The sequence below is a fragment of the Equus quagga genome, chromosome 18 (assembly GCF_021613505.1).
Source record: "Equus quagga isolate Etosha38 chromosome 18, UCLA_HA_Equagga_1.0, whole genome shotgun sequence".
In the NCBI taxonomy this organism is placed as follows: Eukaryota; Metazoa; Chordata; class Mammalia; order Perissodactyla; family Equidae; genus Equus; species Equus quagga.
The window spans coordinates 28,466,962-28,490,995 of record NC_060284.1 but is presented as its reverse complement, the minus strand read 5'-3'; the positions used below and the strand labels follow the sequence as shown (position 1 = coordinate 28,490,995).

General features: G+C 46.8%; 1 protein-coding gene across 1 annotated transcript in view; it reads left to right on the top strand.

Annotated features, from left to right (window-relative positions):
* ABCA4 (ATP binding cassette subfamily A member 4) overlaps positions 1 to 24,034 on the top strand; it is a 130,276-nt gene that overhangs the window by 101,120 nt on the left and 5,122 nt on the right. Inside the window, exons 37-49 of the mRNA XM_046645317.1 lie at positions 442 to 619; positions 4,261 to 4,376; positions 5,729 to 5,876; positions 8,689 to 8,812; positions 9,170 to 9,299; positions 12,298 to 12,418; positions 12,860 to 12,922; positions 13,993 to 14,099; positions 16,090 to 16,231; positions 19,769 to 19,903; positions 20,700 to 20,803; positions 20,885 to 20,977; positions 23,706 to 23,955. Coding sequence (XP_046501273.1) covers positions 442 to 619; positions 4,261 to 4,376; positions 5,729 to 5,876; positions 8,689 to 8,812; positions 9,170 to 9,299; positions 12,298 to 12,418; positions 12,860 to 12,922; positions 13,993 to 14,099; positions 16,090 to 16,231; positions 19,769 to 19,903; positions 20,700 to 20,803; positions 20,885 to 20,977; positions 23,706 to 23,955 — 1,711 coding nt within the window. The remainder of the gene's footprint in view (positions 1 to 441; positions 620 to 4,260; positions 4,377 to 5,728; positions 5,877 to 8,688; positions 8,813 to 9,169; positions 9,300 to 12,297; positions 12,419 to 12,859; positions 12,923 to 13,992; positions 14,100 to 16,089; positions 16,232 to 19,768; positions 19,904 to 20,699; positions 20,804 to 20,884; positions 20,978 to 23,705; positions 23,956 to 24,034) is intronic.

Here is a 24,034-nt window from a genome sequence, read left to right as displayed (position 1 = left end):
AAATTCACAGACCATACGGCTGTCTACATAGAAAATTCAAGATAATCTACAGACAAATTATTAGAACTGCTAAGAGCATTGCAGTGTATGAGATTAATGTAAAAATCCATTTCTATACAACATCAAGTCATTAGAAAATGTAATAAGGAGAAAATTTATCTAGACTTTTATATTAAGATGGAATAATAGTCACTATTGACATTAATGTTAATGAATTCACATTAATATTAACATGGAACAGGAAACCCACAAATATCCCCTTAACCTTGACCTAGTCTGTTTTAGACAGTTGAGTAGAACGTCATGCTTCAGGGGTGGGAAGGGGACTCTGGAATTATCACCTGGGTTGAGTGAGGCCTTCCCAGAGCCTGACTTTGTTCTTCCTCTGCTTCTGCTTCTCTTTCTTCACCCCTCTCTCCCTGTGTCCCCGTCCTGCTGCAGACTGACCACATCGGTGGATGCTATGGTTGCCATCTGCGTGATTTTCGCCATGTCCTTTGTCCCAGCCAGCTTTGTCCTTTATTTGATCCAGGAGAGAGTGAGCAAAGCCAAGCACCTCCAGTTTATCAGTGGAGTGAGCCCCATCACCTACTGGCTGACCAACTTCCTCTGGGACATTGTAAGTGTCAGGTCATGACCCTCCCTTACCCCCGTGGGCCCAAGGTGGGTGGGTGCTTGTGTCTGCTCTGACCGAAGGGACACATCATGGGGGGCTCTCACATTGCCGGGGCTGCTGGAAGGGGCTTGCCGAGGGCCTTGTGTGTCTCCTGTCTCTTGACATCTTCTTAAAAAGGCACAGAACTAGGAGCCCCAATCTGGGGAAGGATGGGGGTTCAGCTTAACAACACTGAGAGGGTGGTCTGCGTGCCCCGCCTCAAGGGGCCTTCTGACCCACCGAATAATCACTGCACTGCAGGCACGAGGCTGGGCTTCCTGAGAGTAATCTGGAGTTGAAGAGGTCATATTAAGAGCTCCTTCACCCCACATCCTCTTTTTAAATCCTGCCCCACAAAGGGGTAAGGATGGAACTTCCCCTGTGGTAGAGTCACCAGATAAATATAGAACACCCAGTTAAATTTGAATTTCAGATAAACAATGAATAATTTTTGGTATAAATATGTCTATCCCTGAATATTGCATGGGACACACTTCTACTAAAAACTTTATCGGCGGCTTGTCTGAAATTCAAATTTAACTGGGCGCCCTATGTTTTTGTTTGCTAGATCTGGCAACCCTACCCAGTGGCCTCATTTTGCTTCCCCAAAGTTATCAGACCTTCACTATATCAAATTAGGGAAAATGAAGAAAAAATTATAACATCAACAGCAGGATTGGTGGGGGTGGGGAAGAGTCAAGACAAGCTATTTTATTGACAGGCCACGGGGTCAAAATGAATTGGCAGCAAAGGCCTCGTTGTAATGCAGCAGGATCATTAGCACACCAACTCTGGTCATTCTGGCATCTTGAGTAATGAAATCTTTTGTTTTATCTCAACATTCGAAGACTAACACCTCATGTGATGATCAGATATATCACGATGGAGATCAACACAGACAACCTTCTCCACTACGGCTTTTAATAATAATGGTCAATGTTAGGGCTCCTGAGGCCCTGGTTTCTTTTATTTACTCAACTTATTAAGCAGCTATCACTTAACAATACAAAACCAGAAATTACCAGTGGCAACTAAATTCTTTCCTCTCTCTTCTAGCTACACACAAAAACACTCCTAAACACATGGGGAGGAGGTCAGAGCATACAAGCCTCACTTTGGATAAGAACATCACTTGTGGATGCTCACATTGGCCTGTGCTTTTAACATGAAAGGAGCTAGGCTCATCTGTACTGCAAAGCTGCTAAAGTGCTGGTTTTTTCATTCTCCTTTTTTTAAAACATGAAGAATAGAATTTACGCTTCAGGCTGACCCATGCATGTGTCTAGCTACACAGAGAGATCTCTAAGCGTAAGGAGAGATATGTGGCTAGAAGGACAGAGTGGGAGTATGGGGTAGGAGGTGATACTAGCAAAGTAGACACTTGGCGATCCAATGAAGAGTTAGGAGATGGTGAATATGATGCTGTCAGGCTTCCCCATGCTCTAGAATTTTAAAGCTGGCCTGGAATCCCAGATCTATGATCTGTGGTGTTAGATGGAGCTTAGCACCCTCATTAGCCAGTAGCAAAAAGACAACACATGCTAAGGGGTCATTGTTGAAGGGATGAGCAAACACTGTATCTTTCACTTGGCACATATCTGATGTCTTAAATTCTTACCTTTTTATATATATTATCTGTTTTTCTTTTCTTTTAAATTTTGAAACAATCATAAACCTAGAGAAACATTGAAAGTATAGTTCAAAGCTTTTTTTCCCAAGCCATTTGAAGGTAACTTCTCAACAAGATGCCCTTCCGTCCTACAAACGAGGACACGCCCCATACAACCTTGGCAAAACAGTCAACAGCAGGGAACCAGCACGATGCATCACCTCTGTCTCATCCTCAGAATTCGCTCAGGTTTCACCAAGTTATAGAAAAGGATCAGCTCAGAATCACACATTTCATTTAGTTGTCATGTCTCTCCAGTCTCCTTCAGCCTGGGATGGTCCCCAGTCTTTCCTTGACACTCCTGACCTTGACCCTCTTGGAGATCACAGGCCAGTTATTTTACAGAAGGTCCTTCAGTTTGGATTCCTCTCATGATGAGCTCAGGTTATGGCAGCAGTAGCACAAGGGATGGTCTGTTCTTCTCCCTGCATCCTATCAGGTAGCTTCTGATCTCAATTTGTCCTGTTACTGATGATGGTCACTTTGGTCACTTGATTAAGATGGTGCCTGCCGAGCTTCTCCACTGTAGAGTTCCTCTTTTCCTCTTTATAACTAATAAAAATTTGGGAGAGAGGTACTTTGAAGCTATGTAAATATCCTGTTTGTTATCGAACTTTCCATTTATGCCTGTATGGAGTCATGGTTCCTGTGTTAATCAGTGGATTATAATCTGATACTATCCTTATTTACTTTGATGCTCAAATTATCCCCAGTTTCACCAGTGGGAGCTCCTTCAAGCTGGCTTTTGTCTTCTGTTGACTTGAGCACCATCCTCCTTGAGCACCTCCATACTCTCTGGCACAGAAAGATGTTCCAGCTCATCGTGCTCCTCCTCCCAGCCCTACCCTGGAATCAACCATCTCCCCAAGAAGCCCTGGTTCCTTTCAGTGGAAATGACGCTCAGAAACCAAGATCTGGATGCTAGCTATATTCACTGCCACTGGGGTCTCAATGGTCCCAGGCCTACTCAATGGAGAGAACTAGAGGATTCTTTGTATATCTACACACATGGGCATAGATATGCACACATTTACATCAATATCTATCTATCTATGTACTGAACACTACGAGCTCACTAAAACCTTTAGTTTCAATCCAACACCACAGGCTCATCCTGTTTTTCTGTCTTTCCATATATGTAACTCCCTTCTCCGAGAATGAGATACTGACTTCTAATACCCCCAACTCACTTGTCTACCTAAGTAATACACCTATATGTCATAAGTCCCCCATCTCTGCCACCATCCCCTCCCCTGTGTGGACACCCTCCTCTCCCTGCTCTAGCTGTCCCCCACCTGGAGGTCCTCCTCATTCTGCTCTGGCTCTGATACCCCTCACCAAATCAGTCCCCTGTAGGGACACCATCCTCAGCCCCCTGGGACTCCAACACACCACACAAGCCTGTCCTCTGCGGACACCCTCCTCACCCTTCTTGGGCTCTCATCCTGCTCAGAACCACTGTGACTCCTCCCCTAACTCCACCGTGGCTGCCCACCTGTCCCTGTCCGACCTAATGGCTTTAGGACTGAACCATGTAGGAAGGGAAGAGAGGCGAGAAAGCAATGAAAGAGTATGATCTATTCAAGCTTTGTGAGGCCAAGGACTCTTCTTTAAGATTTTCTGAATTTTGGAGACATGCTTACAAAGTAGAATCAACAAGACTTTGTGACCAATTAGAAAAAAAGAATGAGAGATCAGTGGAATTTTATAATTCTTTCTTTCAGAAGATAGGGGATGAAGATTTCCTACACAGGGAGGTGGGGGTGGGAGGGGTAGGAGGTCTGGGAACAGCTTAACACATGTTTGCTAACCGCAAACCATTTGGACAAATAGGATCAGAATCCCAGACCATGAGTGCTGGTCCAGCCCTCGTTTTACAGATTATGAAATAGGCCCAGAGAGGTTATGTGCCTTGCCCTCCTCTCCTCTCTTCTAGATGAATTACACCGTGAGTGCTGCACTGGTGGTGGGTATCTTCATCGGGTTTCAGAAGAAAGCCTACACATCTCCAAACAATCTTCCTGCCCTTGTTGCACTGCTCATGCTGTACGGGTGAGTTGTTTAGGCCATTAGCTGATGCTGCCAGAAGGGAAGCCTGGGGAGGAGCAAGCTCTTCTGACAGAAAATGGGGTTCTGGTGGCAAGTTAGCCTCCAGCCCCCGGCGGGTCTGCTGCTGCTGGACAGGAATCTGTCTGGCTTCTCTTTCTGACTCCACGCATGAAGGTATTCCTGAGACCTGGTCCACTGAGGGACAGTGGAGACAGCCACATGGCCTGAATCTTCTTCTACTCAAACTGTGGCCTGACTGAAGTCAGTGAATCCGTCACTCCCCACTTCCTCACCGAGCTCTGATTCCAATTCATCTGTGGCCAATCTGCCCATCTCAGGGTCTCCATCGGGACTGGCCAAGAGTTATTTGCACATAGTAGAAGACTACAGCTGAAAAGCTGCTCCTGAGTCAGGGCCAGAGGATGACACAGGGATTAAATCCAGTAGAATTACAGAGCAAAGCATGCAACTTTCTATCCAGGCCTACCACTTACTATATATGTAACTGTGGACAAGAAATTCACCCATCTGGGCCTCAGTTTCCTCATCTGTAAAATGCGGTCAATAATCCCTGGCTTTCCTACGTGGGCCAGTAGAGTCTTGCCAGAGCAATGATCTCCATTCATCTCTCTTGGAAATAGGGAGTTCAGGTATCAGCATGACCGTGACATGTCAGCTCCAGTGAACTGCAAAGATGAGTTTGTTGGGATCTCAGCTCAGCTTTGCTCCTCTAGACTGGAGTGGGAAGCATTGCAGGGTACAAAATGCTCCTATGCCTTGTGTAAGGCTTTATAATTTTCAAAGTATTTTCACAGCTACCATCTCATTTATTCGTCACAAAACTCCATGAAGTGGTCAGGGCAGGCATTGTTATCTCTATTCAAAGATGAGGAACAGGGGCCAGCCCAGTGGCAAAGTGGTAAAGTTTGTGTGCTCCACTTCAGCAGCCCAGGGTTCACAGGTTCAGATCCTAGGAACAGACCTACACACGGCTCATCAAGCCATGCTGTGGCCGCATCCCATGTATAAAGTAGAGGAAGACTGGCATGGATGTTAGCTCAGGGACCATCTTCCTCAAGCAGAAAGAGGAAGATTGGCAACAGATGTTGGCTCAGGGCCAATCTTCCTCACCACGCCTTCCCTCCCCCCACCCCACAAAAGAAGAAGTTTAAAAAAATAATAATAAAAAGATGAGGAACAAAGACCAAGGGATGGAGTATCTCTTTTGTCCCTCTGGACTCTCGCCCATTCAAACATGTCACCTCACATGTGAGGGGAATGCATTATATCTAGGGGTACAGCAAATGGAATGGAAATTGGAACTCCATCCCAGTGAGTTGTGTCATTTCACACAGATGGGCGGTCACTCCCATGATGTATCCAGCATCCTTCCTGTTTGATGTCCCCAGCACAGCCTACGTGGCCTTGTCTTGTGCTAATCTGTTCATCGGCATCAACAGCAGTGCCATCACCTTCATCCTGGAATTATTTGAGAATAACCGGGTGAGATGACTTTATTGGCTTCCATGTTTACTAGGATGCTAGAGCGCATGTGATGGTCAGGCAGAGCCACAGGCAAGCTTTGTGCATAGACAAATGTTGCTTCCTCCCTCCCTCTCTTCTTTTCTTCCTCTCTCTTTTCCCTCTTTCTTTCTCTCCTTCATCCTTTCTCCCTGCCTCCCTTCCTCCTTTCTTCCTTCCTTCCTTCTTTCCTTCCTTCTCCTTGTTCATTTGTGTGCTCTGAGTGTCATGGTTTTCTGAGCTCATTCTGCAAGCTGTAAATGACCTTTCATCATCCTAAGCTTTTAGATTTGATTGCTCCTTCAGGAAGTTTTCCTTTGGGGACTTTGGGTGTTAGGTTTTCTACACACACACACACACACACACACACACACGTAGGTAATGCAGTCATGTGATTTCAAAATTTAAAAGGAATAGAAAGGCATACAATGAAAAGTCTCCTTCCTACTCCTATTTCCCAATCACCTGGTTCCCTTCTCCAGCGGCAATGTCTCCCTTGAGTTTCTCATGTGTTCTGAAGACATATAAACAAAGACGTACTAACATCCTTTCTTAAGCAAATTATAACATACTAACGTATAGTATTCTACATCGAAATTAATCCTGAGGACAGGATTAGAATTTACGGTGTTGAATGACTCATCTTTATGAGCTATAAAGTCCAGTTGTCCCATTGACAACCCCTAGACTTCTCACCTAGGAAGAACTGGCCAGGCTGAATCCTGGAAACAATCCCATGGCTACAGGGCTGTCTTTGCTCCACACTCCCACCCCCAGCCCGCTAGTCTGAGCCCTGGTCACGGCTGTCCTGGGAACATTCCCAAGGACTGGCAGGCTTACCCAGGTGTCCTCAGTGGTCTCTCTAGCCTTTCCTTCCCTCATTATGTCTTCGCGGTTCAGAGCATGGGCACCAGCCTGCGCCTCTGCACTGCTGTCCTGTGGCCGCTGTCCCAACCCCTGCCTCTCTGGGAAGACTCAAGGCAAACCTACACTAACCCCCAGTCCCATGGCCTTCTGAGAGTGACTCTTTCCAAGATCTTCTCAGGCTTTCTGTGGCCTCTAATCAAGAAACAAAACCCCATCTGTCCCATGACTGATAACAATGTGCCATGTCACGTCAGACCCCAGAAGAGAGATGGATGAGAACACAGACCCTCCAATGGCCAGAGCATTTTTGCTCTGCTCTTCAGAGTTGTTTTTGTTACAGGTTCACAGCCCACTAAGTTTTAAGAGAGTATGTTACTTCAGAATAACTATATGGTAAGGTTTAAACAACTCAAAGCATCCTCCCTCCTGTGGGCTGCACTCATTTAGCCAACATTTACTGAGTACACCTCCCTCCCTACAAAAAACTGACTGCTTTCACGTAACTTATTAGATAGACAGATGCTGCAGAAATTCCCAGTATCCCATGGGATGCTCCCCAGGTCCCAGTAGCTGCTGTCCCTACTCAGTCAAGAGGGATCAACTAGGTGAGCACCAAGTGATGGGTGTATTGATATAAACAAGAGTGACCCACTCATCCTGCCCTCCAGGAACTCCCGTTCCGGTCAAGAAATGACCTGCACACCAAGTTAGGAACTGACGTAAACCACAGTGCTGGTTTATACTGTACTGGTACTCTGAGGACCAGTGACTAGTGGAGAAAGTAGGCAGGTAAAAACAATTAACCATGGCAATGTGGTAAGTACTATGAGAGAGGAGAGGATATTTTGCTGTGGGACTCTGGAAAGGCTTATGAGAGAAGCAGGTAATGGAGCCAGCTTTCTAAAGAAGGGCGAGAAGCTGCCGGTGAGCAGAGGGGAAAGAGAAGTCTTTCTTGCTAATAGCAATGGTTAATAGAAGCTGCAGGCACAGAGGCCCAGGGGCAAATGAGCACAGAGCCTTCCGGGAAGAGTGGGGGGAAATGTGGGGAGGGGTAGATAGAGAGAGCTGGGGTCATGTGAGCAAAGGTGTGGAGGCTGCAGAGGAGGAGGGTGTGAGGCAGGGATGGACCAGATAAGTAGGCAGCCATGGCCCAGCCTGGAGCCTGGGCAGCCTTACCCCTTGGCTTCCCTCTGCCTTCTCGGCGGAGCCTCTGCCCAACACTCCGAGGCTAAGGCAGCAAGCACAGTCTGACCGCCTGAAAATAAGTCCCCCAACTTAACACAGACCCCAGAGACAGTCTCCAGCCCTCTTTTCTGCTGGCGACAGCTGCAGACAGACATAGCTGCCTGGGAGGAGCTGAGAAGCAGAGCTCGGAGATGCTCAGGGCCCCTCTCCCCTTTGGTACAAGCTGGGCTAAGACAGAACCAGTGAAAGTGCCTCAGTCCCCAGTGACAGCTCACAGCTGCACCCCAGGAAAGAGAGCCCAGGCCACACTCCCAGCAGCTGCTGATCTCCTGGCATCCAATGCCCTGGAGGGCTGCGGTGTGATTTCAAGTGAGTCTGCAGTGAGAGCCCCCAAGCGGACAGCAGGAGGGCTGCTCTTGTCCAGACTCCTGCTGTTGCCCACAAAGTCACCCAGGCTCTTAAGAAAAGTAACCTGGAAGTTCCTCACAGTTGTCTACAGTGCTGGACATAGTGAATGTTTAGAAAATACCACCTAGTTTGAGGTACCTCCTGTGAGTATTCCAAGACTTCCATATCTGCTTGACAAATCCTTCCTGTGGCCAGTCTGGCTGCTAGCCCCCTTTGTCTGCAGGCCTTCCCCTGGCCCCCTGGTCCTGCCCTGGCAGGGCATCCAGGCCCCACCCTGCTCAGGAGGGGACAGGCAGAGTTGGCTTCCTGACTATTCTGCTTTTCTGTGTTTCAGACGCTGCTCAGTTTCAATGCTGTGCTGAGGAAGCTGCTCATTATCTTCCCCCACTTCTGCCTGGGTCGGGGCCTCATTGACCTGGCACTGAGCCAGGCCGTGACGGACGTCTATGCCCGATTTGGTGCGTGGCAGCCGAGGCTGTGGAGTGTGACCCTGGATCCTCTGAGGCTGGGAGGGCTGCAGCGGGAGTGGCTACATCAGACCTGCAGCCAAGGCTGGGGCTGGGGGCACCTGGTTGGTCTCGGATGGTCCTGCCCCTGAGAAGGGATCAGGATGCCTCTGTTTCCGTGGCTAAGGAGCCACAGGAGGGGTGGAGGGTGGTCTTCGACTCTTCCTTATTCTGATTTGAGGAGCTAACATGAGACTCGGGTTTCGCGCTCACTTAAACCCTTGCTGGACCTAGTGTAGTAACCAGGTCTTCACGGGCAGCTGAAGTGGGCTTAATTCCTGTCGTTTTTCCGGTGACTTCCATCCCCAGGTGAGCAGCACTCTTCAAATCCGTTCCAGTGGGACCTGATTGGGAAGAACCTGGTTGCCATGGCAGCAGAAGGGGTGGTGTACTTCCTCCTGACCCTCCTCATCCAGTACCATTTCTTCCTCACGCAATGGTATGTTCGTGCCGCTGCCCTGAGGGTGCCGAGGGCAGCTCCTGTGTCCCTCCAGGCACTTGACTTCACATCCATGCGGTTGCCTCTTTTCTCATGAGCCCCATCCATGATTGTTTTTATGTTCCCAAAGACTGGCTTGCTCTGCATGATGCAAGAAGGAGAGGCACATTAAAATAGGCAAGTTAGAATTTGTGAAGAATCTGAACTCTAAAATATTTAAAATACAATGTTATTAATTTCAATCACTAATACTCCATCCCTCTCATTTAATTAACAGATGCTCATTTTAAATTGGGTGAGAGCATCACAAAAGACAATGGGGAAGGGGTATCCTCAGTTCTAGGAAATGGATTTATGCGTTCATAAATAAGCCCCTTTGCTAATGAGAGATTTGAAAGTAGGGGCAGGGCAAGAAGGAAGGGAGTAAAATGGGGGTGATGTTCAAGGTGAGTGCAGCCAGGGGCACTGTGGAGGGGGAAGGGCAATGATCACAGAGATGGAGGAGGTAGTAGCCAGCCACCAACCCTAACTCTTGACCAGGTATCCTCTACTGCTGGGTCAGTGGCCATGGCCCCAGCCGCCGGGCCATTCTTCCCCAGGCTCTTGCCCTGCCTCATTCTGAGGTGGGCACTGGGGTTTCTACAAGGCAGACCCTCTGCAATCTAGGTTGACCTTTTCCAATGACCTTTTCCATGAATTGCCAATCGCTGGGCACTCATAACAAGCTTTCTTGGACAGTGGTTTGTTTCTTCTCTTTTCACCTTCTCAGGCTGAGTCTGGTCACATGTAAATAAAGATTCAAAGGGCTTGTTTCTAGGTTTTGATCCACAGGGAATTGAGTTATGGGAAGCAAATCCACCTCCTTACCCACAGGCTTGTGAGGATTGAAGGAGATGATGGTGTCAACACTCTTTGAAGAAAACACATGACCAGGGAGTTCTAGTTATGGGAGATGGTGTGAGGAACTGTGGTCCTTGGGACCCTCTTTCCTTGAAGGTCCCCCTCTGCAGCTTTGGGGGCGGGGAGGGGAGAAAGTTTTTTACCAAAACAGACTTATTAGCTTCAAACTCGGATGTCAACACGACCGAGTGAGTCCTACCTGCATTAGGCCCAAAATAGGACCAGAGAAGCATGTCACAATCTCTGGCTTCAAGAGGCTTGCAGCCATGCCCATACTGAGAGGCAACCAGGCAAAGAGAGGGGAAGGGAGGGAGAAAGGAGGCCCTTGGTAGAGGACACGGCCTGCGTGGAGGGAATTCAGGATGGCTGTGAAAAGTGAGGGTGAACGGGGACTAGAGATGAGCCTAGAGAGGCGGGTAGAGCCTGGTCATGAAATGCCGCCTCGCCTTGACAAGGACTTGGGACTTAGTGTGAGGGCCGCAGGGAGCTATTGGGTGTTTTTTGTTTTGTATTTTTGTTTGTTTTATTGAGGTCATATTGGCTTATAACGTTGTGTAAATTTCAGGTGTACATTATTATATGTCAGTTTCTGTATAGGCTGAATCGTGTTCACCACCAATAGTTTTTATCCATTACCATGCATATGTGTTCCTTTACCCCTTTCACCCTCCCTCCACCCCTTCTCCTCTGGTAACCAGTAATCTGTTCTCCTTGTTTGTTTATCTTCCACATATGAGTGAAATCATACGGTATTTGTCTTTCTCTGTCTGACTTATTTCACTTAGCATAACACCCTCAGGGTCCATCCGTGTTGGGGTGTTCTTGTTTGTTTGTTTTAAAGTATGCTTTTTGGTGAGGAAGATTGGCCCTGAGCTAACATCTGTTGCCAATCTCCCTTTTTTTTTCTCCCCAAAGCCCCAGTACATAGTCGTATATCCTACTTGTAGGTCATTTTAGCTCCTCTATGTGGGACGCTGCCACAGCATGGCTGGATGAGCAGTGTGTAGGTCTGTCCCCAGGATCCGAACCAGTGAACCCTGGGGTGGTGAACTTAACCACTTGGCCACAGGGCTGGCCCCATGTTGAGGTGTTGTAATCAGGGGAATGACATGATCTGCCAGGGCTAGAAGCAGAGAGACTAGATGAGAGCCCATTTTGGCCCCCAGGCAAGAGACAATGGTGACCTGGAGAGGAGTGGGGCCATTGGAAAATGGAGAAAAATAAGTTGATTGGATAAATAGTAAGAATTTTGTTAGACAAGACTTGGTGATGAACTGGATGTGACCAGTGAGGGAGGAAGGAAAGACAGTAGCCCAAGGTGGTCAGGGAAGGTTTTAGAGGCTGTGTCTTTAAGGATGGGGAGGGTTCCCTTTGGCAGGCAGGAAGAAGAGAACATTGAGGGCCTGGAAATCCCTGCAGAGGCTGGGAGTTGGGAAAGGCCAGCATGAGCTGGGGACCAGGGGTAGATCAAATGATTGGTGGAGGAGTTAGTTCAAGAACTAAGTGAGAGAGCAGGTGGAGAGGGGAGGTGGGGCCTTTGCACAGCTCTGGGATTCCAGCTGAGAGGTTGGGGCTTTAAGCTACAGCTGATGGAGAACCATGAAAGGATTGGGGGCATGGGGTGACCTGATGGGCTGGAGGAAGTAGGAAGCTTGGTTGCTAGTAACTGTCGTTTACTGAGTGCTTACTGTGGATGAAGTGTTTTAGTAATGATTACAGCTACCAGGTTTTCAGTCTTGATGCTGTGCAGACACCATGCCAAGTTCATCTTCACCATAATCCTATGAGGTAGACACTATCATCTCCTCCCTATCTTATGGTGGAAGGAGGTGAGGTTTAGAGAGGTTCAGTGACGCACCCAAGGTCACATATGAGGAGGCCAGGACAGAACCCAGGGCTGACTCTGGATGTGAGCACTTGCCCTCTCTGCCTAATGCCTGTTGCTTCTCCTGGTGGGAGTCCTTTGGAGAATTCAAGCCATAGGGGGTGGAAGGCCAGACTGGGGGAAAGGTGAGGAAATGGGAAGAAAGTAAGATGAAAAGGACAGTGTCAAGGACGCTGTACACCAGCCCAATCCTGTCCCCTTTACTTCCTCTAGGATTGGCGAACCCTCTAAGGAGCCCATTGTAGATGAAGATGATGATGTAGCTGAAGAGAGACAAAGAATTATTAGTGGAGGAAATAAAACTGATATCTTACGGCTAAATGAACTAACCAAGGTAAGGGAATAGGTGTGTTCCTTTGGAGGTGCCAGTTGGACCCAGAGATGGCATGACGTTGTAATTTGCCTTCTGTAGAATAAGCAATATGCCTATGCAAGCAACTCATTTTTCTAATTTTATGTGGAGTTGTCATCTCTGTCTCGTAACTTGTCTTCCAAGAACATCTAATTCCTATGCATTTTCCCCAGCATTCGTCTTGGGTACAGATGGGCTCAGCAAGAGCCACTCCAACTGAGCACCAATAGCCTTTCTCCATTCCTTTTCTGCACAGCGGGTCAGCTCTGAGATTTCTCAGTGCTCATAGCACCCTTCTGAACACCCGTGTCCATATGTAACCTCCTCATGTTGGCAGTTTTCGCCTAAACCGTCCTTTGCTCTCTTGCCCTCCCTGCTCTAGCCCTCTCTCAGTCCTCAGTCCAGTTTCTCTGGGTCTTGCAGATTTACTCAGGCACCTCCATCCCAGCAGTGGACAGACTGTGTGTGGGAGTCCGCCCTGGAGAGGTGGGTACTCTGCAGACCCCACGCAAAAGGGCTTCAGAAAATCAGCTCCTGTGCACGTCTCTTCTCCCCTCGGAAGCAGAGCTACCCAAAAGAAGTAAAACACAAGCCACTATAGTCATTTTAAATATTTCAGTAGCCCCAGGAAAAAAGCAAAACCAGGTGAAATTAATCTTAATCATTTATTTTATCCAATATATCTGAAATATTATCGCTTCAACACGTAATTCATATAAAACATTATTAATGAGATATTTTACATTCCTTTTGTTGTTGTTGTTCTTCAAAATCCAGGGTGTGCTTTACACTTACAGCACATGTCGATTCAGACTTGACATGTTTCAAGTGCTCAGCAGCCACTGTAGTGGAGGAAAAATTCTCTTTCCTACTCCCCTCCGAGGTTCTCTGGCTGGGGCTCTGTAAATCAGACTGACAGAAACAGATTAAGAAGAGGAAAACAAAGAGAAGTGTGTTAGCATGCACATCACACGTACACAGGGGAGAGGAATGACTCAAAGGGGTGGTTAGAACTTGGGCTTAGATAGCATCCTAGCAAAGGGACAGTGCATTTTTAGAGAAGTGACAAGACAAAGGAAAGGGACTTTGAGTTTCTAGGGTGGGAAATTGTGGGAAGGCAAATATCTGGGGGACTAATGTGAATAAAGGCTAGTTATTAAAGTTTGTTATGTAGATTCCTCTGGTGCCGCCTCCAGGCTGATAAGGGTCTAGAGTTGTCTCCACTGATTCGCTCCTGTCCTTCCTTGTATAGAGGGGAAGGGAACACCTTGTAAGTTTATGTCCTGCTTTGAGGCGAATTGGGGGAGGGGGTAGAGAACTTTTTGTACCTGCTTCTTCTCAATTGCCTTCACCTCAAAATCATCCGTATGGCAAAGTGGCATATTTTAGGGTGGCATATTCTGCTACTGTACACCACATGTGGCTAGCTAGTGGCCTCTGTAATGGCAGCACAGGTCTAAAATGCCTACCCCCCAACCCACACATTTGCCCTGGGCCTGACACTCCGGACCTTCTTGGGCTCTAGGGTGAGGCCAATTCTGTGTGTTCTCCCACAGTGCTTTGGCCTCCTGGGAGTGAATGGAGCTGGGAAAACAACCACATTCAAGATGCTCACTGGGGACACTACAGTGACCTCAGGTGATGCCACTGTAGCAGGCAAGAGGTGAGTGTCTTGCTCATCCTGTCTCAGGATATCTCTGAAAGTTTTGGGCCATGTCCCCATCCCAGCATATGGAGAATGAGGATCAGACCCTGTGTCTGAGGGTGACTCTGAGAGCGTGAAAGATCTGTGCTGAAGAGTAGACCTCCCAGCAAGCATGGTCCAAAAAGTCCAAGACAGAGACCCTCTGGAAAGTTGAATTGAATTGTGATTGTTAAGAGATTCCTCTGTTAACATGGATTCTTGGAAAGTTCTGGGAAGCACTAAGACAGTGGTTCTTACTTTTGGGGGGCTCATGGACTCCTTTGAGTATCTGATGAACACTTGAACTTCTTCCTATAAAAATACACCATTGCCCACTATTACCCCACTCCACACATTTTGGCAAAGAGTTTCAGGGCATTTACTGAGCCCTGAAACACATTTATGGTTTATGGAAGGACCCCTGGGTCACGGGTTAAGAACCCGTGTGTTGAAGCATCGTTTCTCTGGGTCAAGTTTCTAGATAGGGCTTGCTTCAAGGGCCCTTGAGGACCTTAATCTGCATTGACTATCTCTGTGCTGATGCTTGGCTTTGCTAGGCCAAGGAACCTTTATAAAAGGAAAACTGGCATATGCCCTTGGATTCTGGAGTGGGCCTACTGCTCTCTGTAATAACGTGTGAATAAATAGACTGCTTCTCTATGGGACAGGATGGAGAACATGAGCTCACACCTCTTTCCAGGCTGCTCCTTTAACACCAAAGCTCACACATTAGATGTGCCCAGAGAAACCCTCTGCCCTGGTTTATAAGTGGAGTTAGGCACTGCTGACGTCTGCCCAGCATCTGCCTGACTGGGGCCTCCTTCCCTCACCTGAGAGCCATCCTCAACAAGGCCCAATACCCATGAGGCAGGGAGAGTCTTGAGCCTGCTTCACAGGCTTGGACAGAATGAATTTGGTTCTCTGGCCTTCCCCAACCATCCCTGTTTGGTCTAGAGCATTGGGACTAGCAGGGGTGCAGCAAGGTCACCGCTTAGCCTACAACCAAGCAAATGACTTCACGATGGTAACAAAAGGAGTCTTGGGGGATCAGAGGGTGGAGGGCAGGGGCATGTAATAGGATTTGCCATGAGACATCAAGTCTGATGCCCAGAAGGTAAAACTAAGATGGAAACTAAAAAGAAACTATAGGTTCAAGTCACAGGATTGGGGTTCTCTGGTGGGGTAGCTCCTGTGAATTTGGCAAAGTACCCTCCTTGCTTCCCTGGGTGGTGTTAATTGGTCCAGCCATAGCTGAAGTCATTTTTGTCATAGTGAGGGACTGCTTGACCTCTCTCTGTCCCCTCCTATTACATCCATCCTTTATTCATAGATCCTAGGGTATAAGGGGAGGGGGAAGAGTTTAGACCAGCCTATGGACAGTCTGTTTTTTCATCAAGGCAATATATTTTCTAGTGAGGGAGAATATGTTAGTCAAAGGGAGTTGATAGAACTTAATTCACTTCATCTCTTCTCCCTGGGAGCCTCTTGCTCTGGGTGTTGATCTGATTGGTTCCTCTTTCATTGACCGTATCTCTGCCAGTAAATACAGATGGAGAAGTTTACTTCCATTGGGAAGGATGCATCTTCTCTGGCTACTTCCCAAATGTCTGAAAGGGATCAAAAACCACTGATCATGTTCTTAAACCTGATCTTTCCTTGGTTTTTAAACTCACATATGAGGTGATCCAATCAAAACCAAAGCTGACTTTGGGTAACAGGTGTTCAATTTATCCTAGACAGGGAAACTGATGAGGATCTGACTGGATTCAAAGCTCAGAACTCCTGAAGTTCATCAGTTTTTAACCAAAGGCCCCTGCTTTCATTCCTAAATGTTGTGCACATTTCTGAAACAAAGTGGGAAAAGAGAAGAGGCAGCTCTCTTATCCCATTGGCAGAAGCTTCTCCAGGCCCAGCTCTCAGGCCCCTCCCTCTATGAAGGAAACTTACTAATTGCTTTTTCTTTTTGCAGTATTTTAACCAGTATTTCTGACGTGCATCAAAGTATGGGCTACTGTCCTCAGTTTGATGCAATTGATGACCTGCTCACAGGGCGAGAACATCTGTATCTTTATGCCCGGCTTCGAGGTGTACCAGCAGAGAAAATCGAGAAGGTAAAAAATGGTTTGTAATGGCCACTCAGGAGTTTGGTAAACCATAAGCCTGTTTCATGAGAGTGCTTTTATTTAGAGATGGGAAAGCTGGAACATGCTATCCATTCGTTCTTTCAACAAATGCTTACTGAGGGTCTACTATGTTTCAGGTACTGTTCTAGAAGATGGGGTATAGCAATGAACAAAACAAAAAATCCCTGCCCTAGTATATAACCAAATGATATATACATTTACCCTTAGATCCAACAATCCCACTTCTGGGAATTTACCTTGAAGATAAACCTCCCACAGAACAAAATGCACATGCACAACGTTACTCATTGTATTTGTAGTCACAAAATATTGGAAATTACCTAAATGTTCAGGCATAGGAGATTGATTGAATAATTTACGGAACATATACATGATAAAGTCTTATGCAACTGTAAAACAAACAAAAAAAGGAACAAGGAAAATCTCTGGGAACTGATATGGAATTATTTTCCAAGAGATATTGTTAAGTGAAAAAAGCAAAGTGCAAAAGAGCGCATGTAGAATGCTGCTTTTTAATGTAAGAAAGTGGGAAAAATAAGAAAGCATCCATATGTCTGCTTACCTTTACATATAGAAAGTTGGAAGGATAAACCTGGAAACAATGAATTTGGTGATCAACAAGAGGGAAATGGGAAGGAATAACACTTCTCTCAGGATATCACTTCATATAGTTTTGACTTTTGGAAGCATATTAATGTTCTACATATTCAAAAAATAAAAGTAAATCAATAAGAATAGGAAGGGGGTAAAAATGAAAACAAAAAGAAAATCCTAACCACTGAAAGAAAACTGAAACAAATTAATCCAATTTTATTCAAATAAATATTACACAGAAGGGGAAGAAAAGAACTAATAAAAATAACTAATGACACAGTATTTGACTATATATCCTCAGTCTTGGGCAGGTAGAACAGAAGCAAAGATCTACAAACAAATTCTGAGCTCTTGTTGGCCAATGTTTTTTATAGTGGCATAGGCAAAGCAATTCTGAAATAATTTTAGGTGTGTTATAGGACTAAGTAAATGAATAAATGTGTTAATGAGGTTGGGAACCAGAGTCCTCACTGTGGATGAAGGGACATGCAAATATGGAAAGCAATAAAGCAGAAAAGAACCCTGTGGGATGGATTGGAATTAGAGATCTCACTGTGAACTCATGAAACATTTGTATGCATGTGTTTGTACATGCATGTATATGTGTTCATGGATATTGCACATAGGCATGGATATGTACGTGTGTATGTTTGTGTATGCATATAAGTGTCCTCTGAAAGGGCCAAGAAGCAAAAATATCCTAGTGGCAATGAGCACACTTAGTGCCCAGATTTTGTTCTCTAATATTATTCCCCACCCAAAGGAATCGTGACTCCTCAGATAAATGACAGATTTCAGGGCTGGATCATCATAGGCATAAAATGAGCCTGGAACATCTTATTATGCCAGAAAGTTAAAAAGTGCTTTTAAAAAAATGGTGAGAGCATATCATAAGAACACAGGAGCCATCTTGAAGGGGCTCCCAGTGACCAAATATGGGACAATTTGAGCATCAAAATAATTAAATACCATGTTAAATTATAAAACATTGGCAGAAAAGTAGGAATTCACAAGTCCATTCTGTTAAATAGATAAACAGGAGAGAAGGGAGTGTTCTTGCTTACAGTCAAATGCTGAGACCCAACTGGTTAGTATGGAGGACATTCTAGAATTGGAAAATCGTTTGCAATGACCATAGTAAAGATTGGATTGCACAAGAATCATCAATGCTTGCTAAATCTAGGGGAAATGTTTTATAAGAAGCAAGATATTTGTGTGGTTTAAAATCATCTTTTACAAATTGCTTATTGGTTTTAATGGAGAAGCATAATAATAATTTTATAATGGCGAAATTAGACAAAAACTTAACTGGATGATCAAAATTAACTGACCTACCAGGGGCAGATGGTCATCTCATGCCCCTAGATGTGACACCCTAAGAAGGACACAGCTTTACCTATGGAATATTCTGATTGGGAATGTATAACTTGAATCTTAGGAGGAAACATCAGACAAACTCCAAAGGAAGAACATTCGATTAAAAAAAAATTTCAGGAACTGTATTCTTCAAGAGTATCAAAGTCATAAATGACAAAGAAAGGCTATGGAAATGTTCCTGATCACAAGAGGCTAAGTAGACACAGTGACTGAATAAGGGACACTAGACCACATCTGGGACTGGAGAGAAATAATGGGATGAAGAACGTTATTGGACCAGTTGACAAAACTGAACTGTGAAGAGTAGATTAGATTAAAATATTATAACAATGTTAAATTTCTTGACACTGATACCTGTACTGTGGTTATGTAAGAGAATATCCCTATTCTTAGGAAATATACGCTGAAGTATTTAGGAGAGAAAGACCATGATGTAGAGCTTACTCTCAAATGGATCTGAAAAAATGTGTGTGTGTATAAGAGAGGGAGAGAGAAAGAAGTTTGTGAGTGTTCTTTGTACTACTCTATTTCTTACGTGTTTCTGTAAGTTTGAAACTATCTCCAAAGAAAAAGTTAAAAATGGAGCTTACATTATAGTGGGAGGAATAGACAATAATTAGATAACGAAGTAAAAAAACACAGTACAATTGAGAGTGAAAAGTCCTTGAGGGAGAAAAAGAGCAGAGAAGAATTGTTGGGGTGGGGTTTGCATGTGTAGGTAGGGTGGTCCAGGGCAGGCCTCACAGAGGAGGTGACTCCTGAGTGAAGACAAAAGGAGCTGAAAGAGGGAGCCAGCAGTGTGGATGTCTAGGGAAAGAACATTTCAGGCAGAGGTACAAGTGCAGACGTCAGCAGCATTGTAGGCTTGTCTCCAATGACTTCCCTAGTTTTGCTCCTGTGCACACGTGTGCACATGCACACACACACACGCTCACACCCATGGTTCCCTGTTGAGTCCCCTCAAAGCACTGTTATAATCTGTGATTATTCTGTTTATTTCGGTTGTCTGTCACTGTCCCCACCGTCTGTGAGTACAAGGTCACTGGTTATGTGCATCATTATTCTCCAGTGCCTAGTACAGCACCTGGCTCATAGTGGGTGCTCAATAAGTATGCATGTGATGCACAAGACCTCAAATGTGACCCTGTTCAGGGATGAAATCAAGGGGACCCACGATCTTTTCAAATAGACCCTAGAACTCTTCCTCTTCCCCTCCCAGCATAGTCCTGGACACTGGGCTAGAAGCACTGCCTTGCTCTTTGTAAAGCTGAAGGCCAGTTCTCAGGGGGCTGCACCCACCGAGTGCTGAGCTGACCAAGGCACACCGAGATCTAAGGCACACAGTGGACAGGAGATACCTGGTCCCTGAAGCATGTTCCAGAGAACATGAGCCAGCAGGTGGCCCTGCTGCAGCCTAGCTGGGTCTGTCATCCTGGATGTGGGAGATCTGGGAACCCAAGACTTTGAATCGGTGGAGGTTTGGGGTGTTTGCTTGTTTGTCTTTCTCAAATGGGATTCCTTTCTCTCCTCTAGGTTGCAAAGTGGTGTATTCAGAGCCTGGGCCTGTCTCTCTACGCAGACCGCCTGGTCGGCACCTACAGTGGGGGCAATAAGCGCAAACTCTCCACAGCCATTGCCCTGATAGGCTGCCCACCGCTGGTGCTGCTGGTGAGGGGCACTGCGACCTGTGGGGACAGGCGGGTCCAAGGGCTTGAACCGGGAGCTGCATCTCTGTGGTTGGGTTGGCAGATTTGGAAAATGCAGCCATCTGTTGTTGTCTGGGCTGCCCCCTATACTGCTCGTTTTGAGTGATTCAGCCCATTGTTCTTCACAGCTCTTGGGGGAAACTGGAGTCATAGCACATGCTCACTCTGAGTTCCTGGGAAGTCTCTTGTGGGGCCACAGGCCCACAGCAGAATGTTCAACCCCTCTACGGAAATGTCAGTGTTGGGTCAGAAATTACTACTGCCTGAGGAGGTCTGTTCAGGACCTGAAGAGGACAGGAACGTTGGCCTGGATCAAAGGCTCATGTGACTCTCACAGGAGCCAGGCCAGGCTGGAGGCCCCAGGTGCCCTGGGTTTATGAAGGCATGGGTTGCAGGACTTGGAGGGAACCAGAAAAGTCATCTGAGCTATCTCCTGGCCTCCTTGCAAACATAGGTGTAGGGTTTTTTTTTTTTTTTTTTCTTTTTTTAAGGTAATTCTACCATTGTCTTCATTAACCTTAATCCATTTATGGGCTGAAATGAGTCTAGAGATGTGCATGTTGTGTCTTTACTCTCCTGGTCCACCTCCTGCCTTCTGTACCCTGTACTGGGTACCCTGGGTCTCACCCCACTGGGAGTGACTTTGAGCAGCATCTGCCATAAAGCAGAGCTGCTTGGAGGGAGTCAGCCAAGGAGGGTGCAGCAGCCAGGAGAGGCCGGCTCCAAGCCCTGCCCCTGCCCCCTCTGCCTCCCCACAGGATGAGCCCACCACAGGCATGGACCCCCAGGCACGCCGCATGCTGTGGAACACCATCGTGAGCATCATCCGAGAAGGGAGGGCTGTGGTCCTCACATCCCACAGGCAAGAGATTCCCAGGGACTGGGGTGGAGCCGGTGGCAGGCAGGAGTCCTCCACAGCCCTCACTCTCTGTCTTGCCCACAGCATGGAAGAATGTGAGGCCCTGTGTACCCGGCTGGCCATCATGGTGAAGGGCTCCTTTCAGTGTCTGGGCACTATTCAGCACCTCAAGTACAAGTAAGGAGATGTGGGGGGTTGGGGGGCCCTTTATTACCTTCCTGGGAGAGGGGTCAACCAGGCCCTGTGCTCTCTGCTGACACTTGGGAGTGTCCTGCTGCCCTCCCACGAGCAGAAGCAGATGGTAGCCGGGCCTCATTCTGCAGCAGCAGATGGAAAAGTCTGTTGTGCTGAAAGAAACTCCTTTATATTGGGCTAATTGCCCAATTGTGGTTGAAGGCTCTCCAAGTCTCCAGATGGGGGTTTCTTATTGGGACGTATACAGAGCCTGGCTGGGATAAGGAAGGGTCACCACCATTGCCTCATTATCCCACCACTTATCCCAACAGATCCAGGACCAATGACCTATTTGATTAGAGTCCACAACCAACATAGGAATGATAAGGGGTCCAAACAGCCTGAGAGTCAGTTTTCCTTTCTGGCATGCTGTATGCTTTTGAGTTTGAGAAATGACCAGTATTATACAACAAACCAGCAATTCCAGTAGTCTTCAGTAGGATTATCCTGTCCCCCTAAGTTGTAAACAATGCATTATTAATAATAGTTTGTGTGTCAAAGCTATCAGTTAAAACAAGATTATGATAATAATGCCACCCTCCCTTGCAATCTGATATGCTTTATAAATTAGGAAATGTTTTATGGTTATCACTCATTTATTTAACAAACACTTTTTGAGAGTCCAGAATGTAGAAGTCACCATGCTAGTTGGCAAAAGGAACAGCACATAACCCACCTTGTCTATGTCAAGATGCTTAATCTTGAGGGGCCCATGGGAGGGTGGTGCATAGTACACAGCATCCTTCATATGCATCAGAGCAGATAAATGATGGAGAGAAAGGTCAGCAGATTAGCTGTGTTTGGGTATTTGACCCCTGGCTTTTTTTTTTTTAATTAAAGTTTTTTTTTTTTTTTAAAGATTTTATTCTTTCCTTTTTCTCCCCAAAGCCCCCCGGTACATAGTTGTATATTCTTCGTTGTGGGTCCTTTTAGTTGTGGCATGTGGGACGCCGCCTCAGTGTGGTTTGATGAGCAGTGCCATGTCCGTGCCCAGGATTCAAACTGACGAAACACTGGGCCACCTGCAGTGGAGGGCGCAAACTTAACCACTCTGCCACGGGGCCAGCCCCTGACCCCTGATTTCTTTAGCAACTACAGCTCGGACACTGCACAGATATCTAGGGGGACTTTAGCATGTGAGGTCACCAGACCTGTGTCAGCAACTCCTTGTGTCCAACTGCTGGAGACGTGGATGTTCCCTACTCCCTTCCCTCTCTTTTCTCGATATCCCAATGGTAGAGCAGGGGAGAGGGGAGAACTCCCCACATGCAGGGACAGTCAATATTCTGGAGCTGAAAGGTAAAGGAATTTTATCGTAGGGGGAACATCCCTTAATCAAGGAGGAAGCATCGAAAGAAATTGCAACTGACACAGTATACCCTGACATAAGTGTATAGGGACGCCAGCAGGCCGTGCACACACTCTCTGGAGGACCATTCTTCATCCACCTGCAGGTGACCAGCTCACCTGGTGAGAAGGGGAGAGAAGCACTGATGACCCTGGCCCTGACAGCTCCATTTGTTCTGGAAGCTTCCACAGGGAAGTGCTGCCTTCCCAAGCTTTACTACCAACTGGCCAGTCTCTTAAGTTCTCTTTCTGTGACTGAGTAAGCACTGGCCCAACACACCATCAGGACACCTTCTCCCTAGGCTAAAACCGCCTTTGACTTCAGCAAATATTTAAAGGGAAAGGAGCAGGGAACATCCATGTTGGACACAGGAAGCTATGACACAGGTCTGGTGACCCACTTCACCACACAGACATTTGTTGTTGTTAGTGCCGTCGAGTTTATTCTGACTCCTAGCAACCCTGTGTACAGCAGGGCAGAACCCTGCCAGTCTTTTTGCGCCATCCTCTCACCTTCCGGTGCTATACCAGCCAATGCTCCACTGCTATTCATAGGGTTTTCATGGCCAATTTTTCTAGAAGTGGGTGGCCAGTTCCTTCTTCCTAGTCTGTCTTAGTCTGGAAGCTCTGCTGAAACCTATCCACCATGGGTGGACGTTGAAATCCCAGTGGCATAACTTTCAGCATCACGGCAGCACTCAGCCACCACAGTAGGACAAACAACAGATGGTATAATAACTGACAGATGGGTGGTGGTGTTCCCTGATTGGAAATGAACCTGGGCCGCAGTGGTGAGAGTGCTGAATCTTAACTGCTAGACCGTCAGCACTGGCTCCCCAGGCACTTAGACTGCCAAAAACTAGTATCAAACTATTTCTTCAGAAACTATTGTGGGTTTCTTTCTCCTAGTTTTTTTCCTTTTTAAAGGTATGCTTTTTAGTGAGGAAGATTGGCCCTGAGCTAACATCTGTTGCCGATCTTCCTCTTTTTTCTCCCCACAGCCCTAGTACATAGTTGTCTATCCTAGTTGTAGGTCATTCTAGTTCTTCTATGTGGGATGCTGCCACAGCATGTCTTGAAGAGCCATGTGTGGTCTGCACCCAGGATCTGAACTGGTGTACCCTGGGCCAGCAAAACAGAGCACAAACTTAACCACTCGGCCGTGGGGCCGGCCCCCTTTCTCCTAGTTTTAAACATGCACATGAGGTCTATAGTATGGGCCTTTAATCCCCAATATTTTGATGAGTCTATTCCTTATTTCTGGATTGCCTTAGACCCAACTACTAACAGGCCTATACCCCTCACTGCCGTTTGCATCCCCTAGGTTTGGAGATGGCTACATTGTCACCATGAAAATCAAATCCCCTAAGGACGACTTGCTTCCCGACCTGAATCCCGTCGAGCAGTTCTTCCAGGGGAACTTCCCGGGCAGCGTGCAGAGGGAGAGGCACTACAACATGCTCCAGTTCCAGGTCTCCTCCTCCTCCCTGGCCAGGATCTTCCGGCTGCTCCTCTCCCACAAGGAGAGCCTGCTCATCGAGGAGTACTCGGTCACGCAGACCACGCTGGACCAGGCAAGTCATCTGAGGGGCACCATGTGCAGAGGCGGAGCTGTGCAGACTGGGCTGAACGCCCAGCCTGAGCTGGAATCCA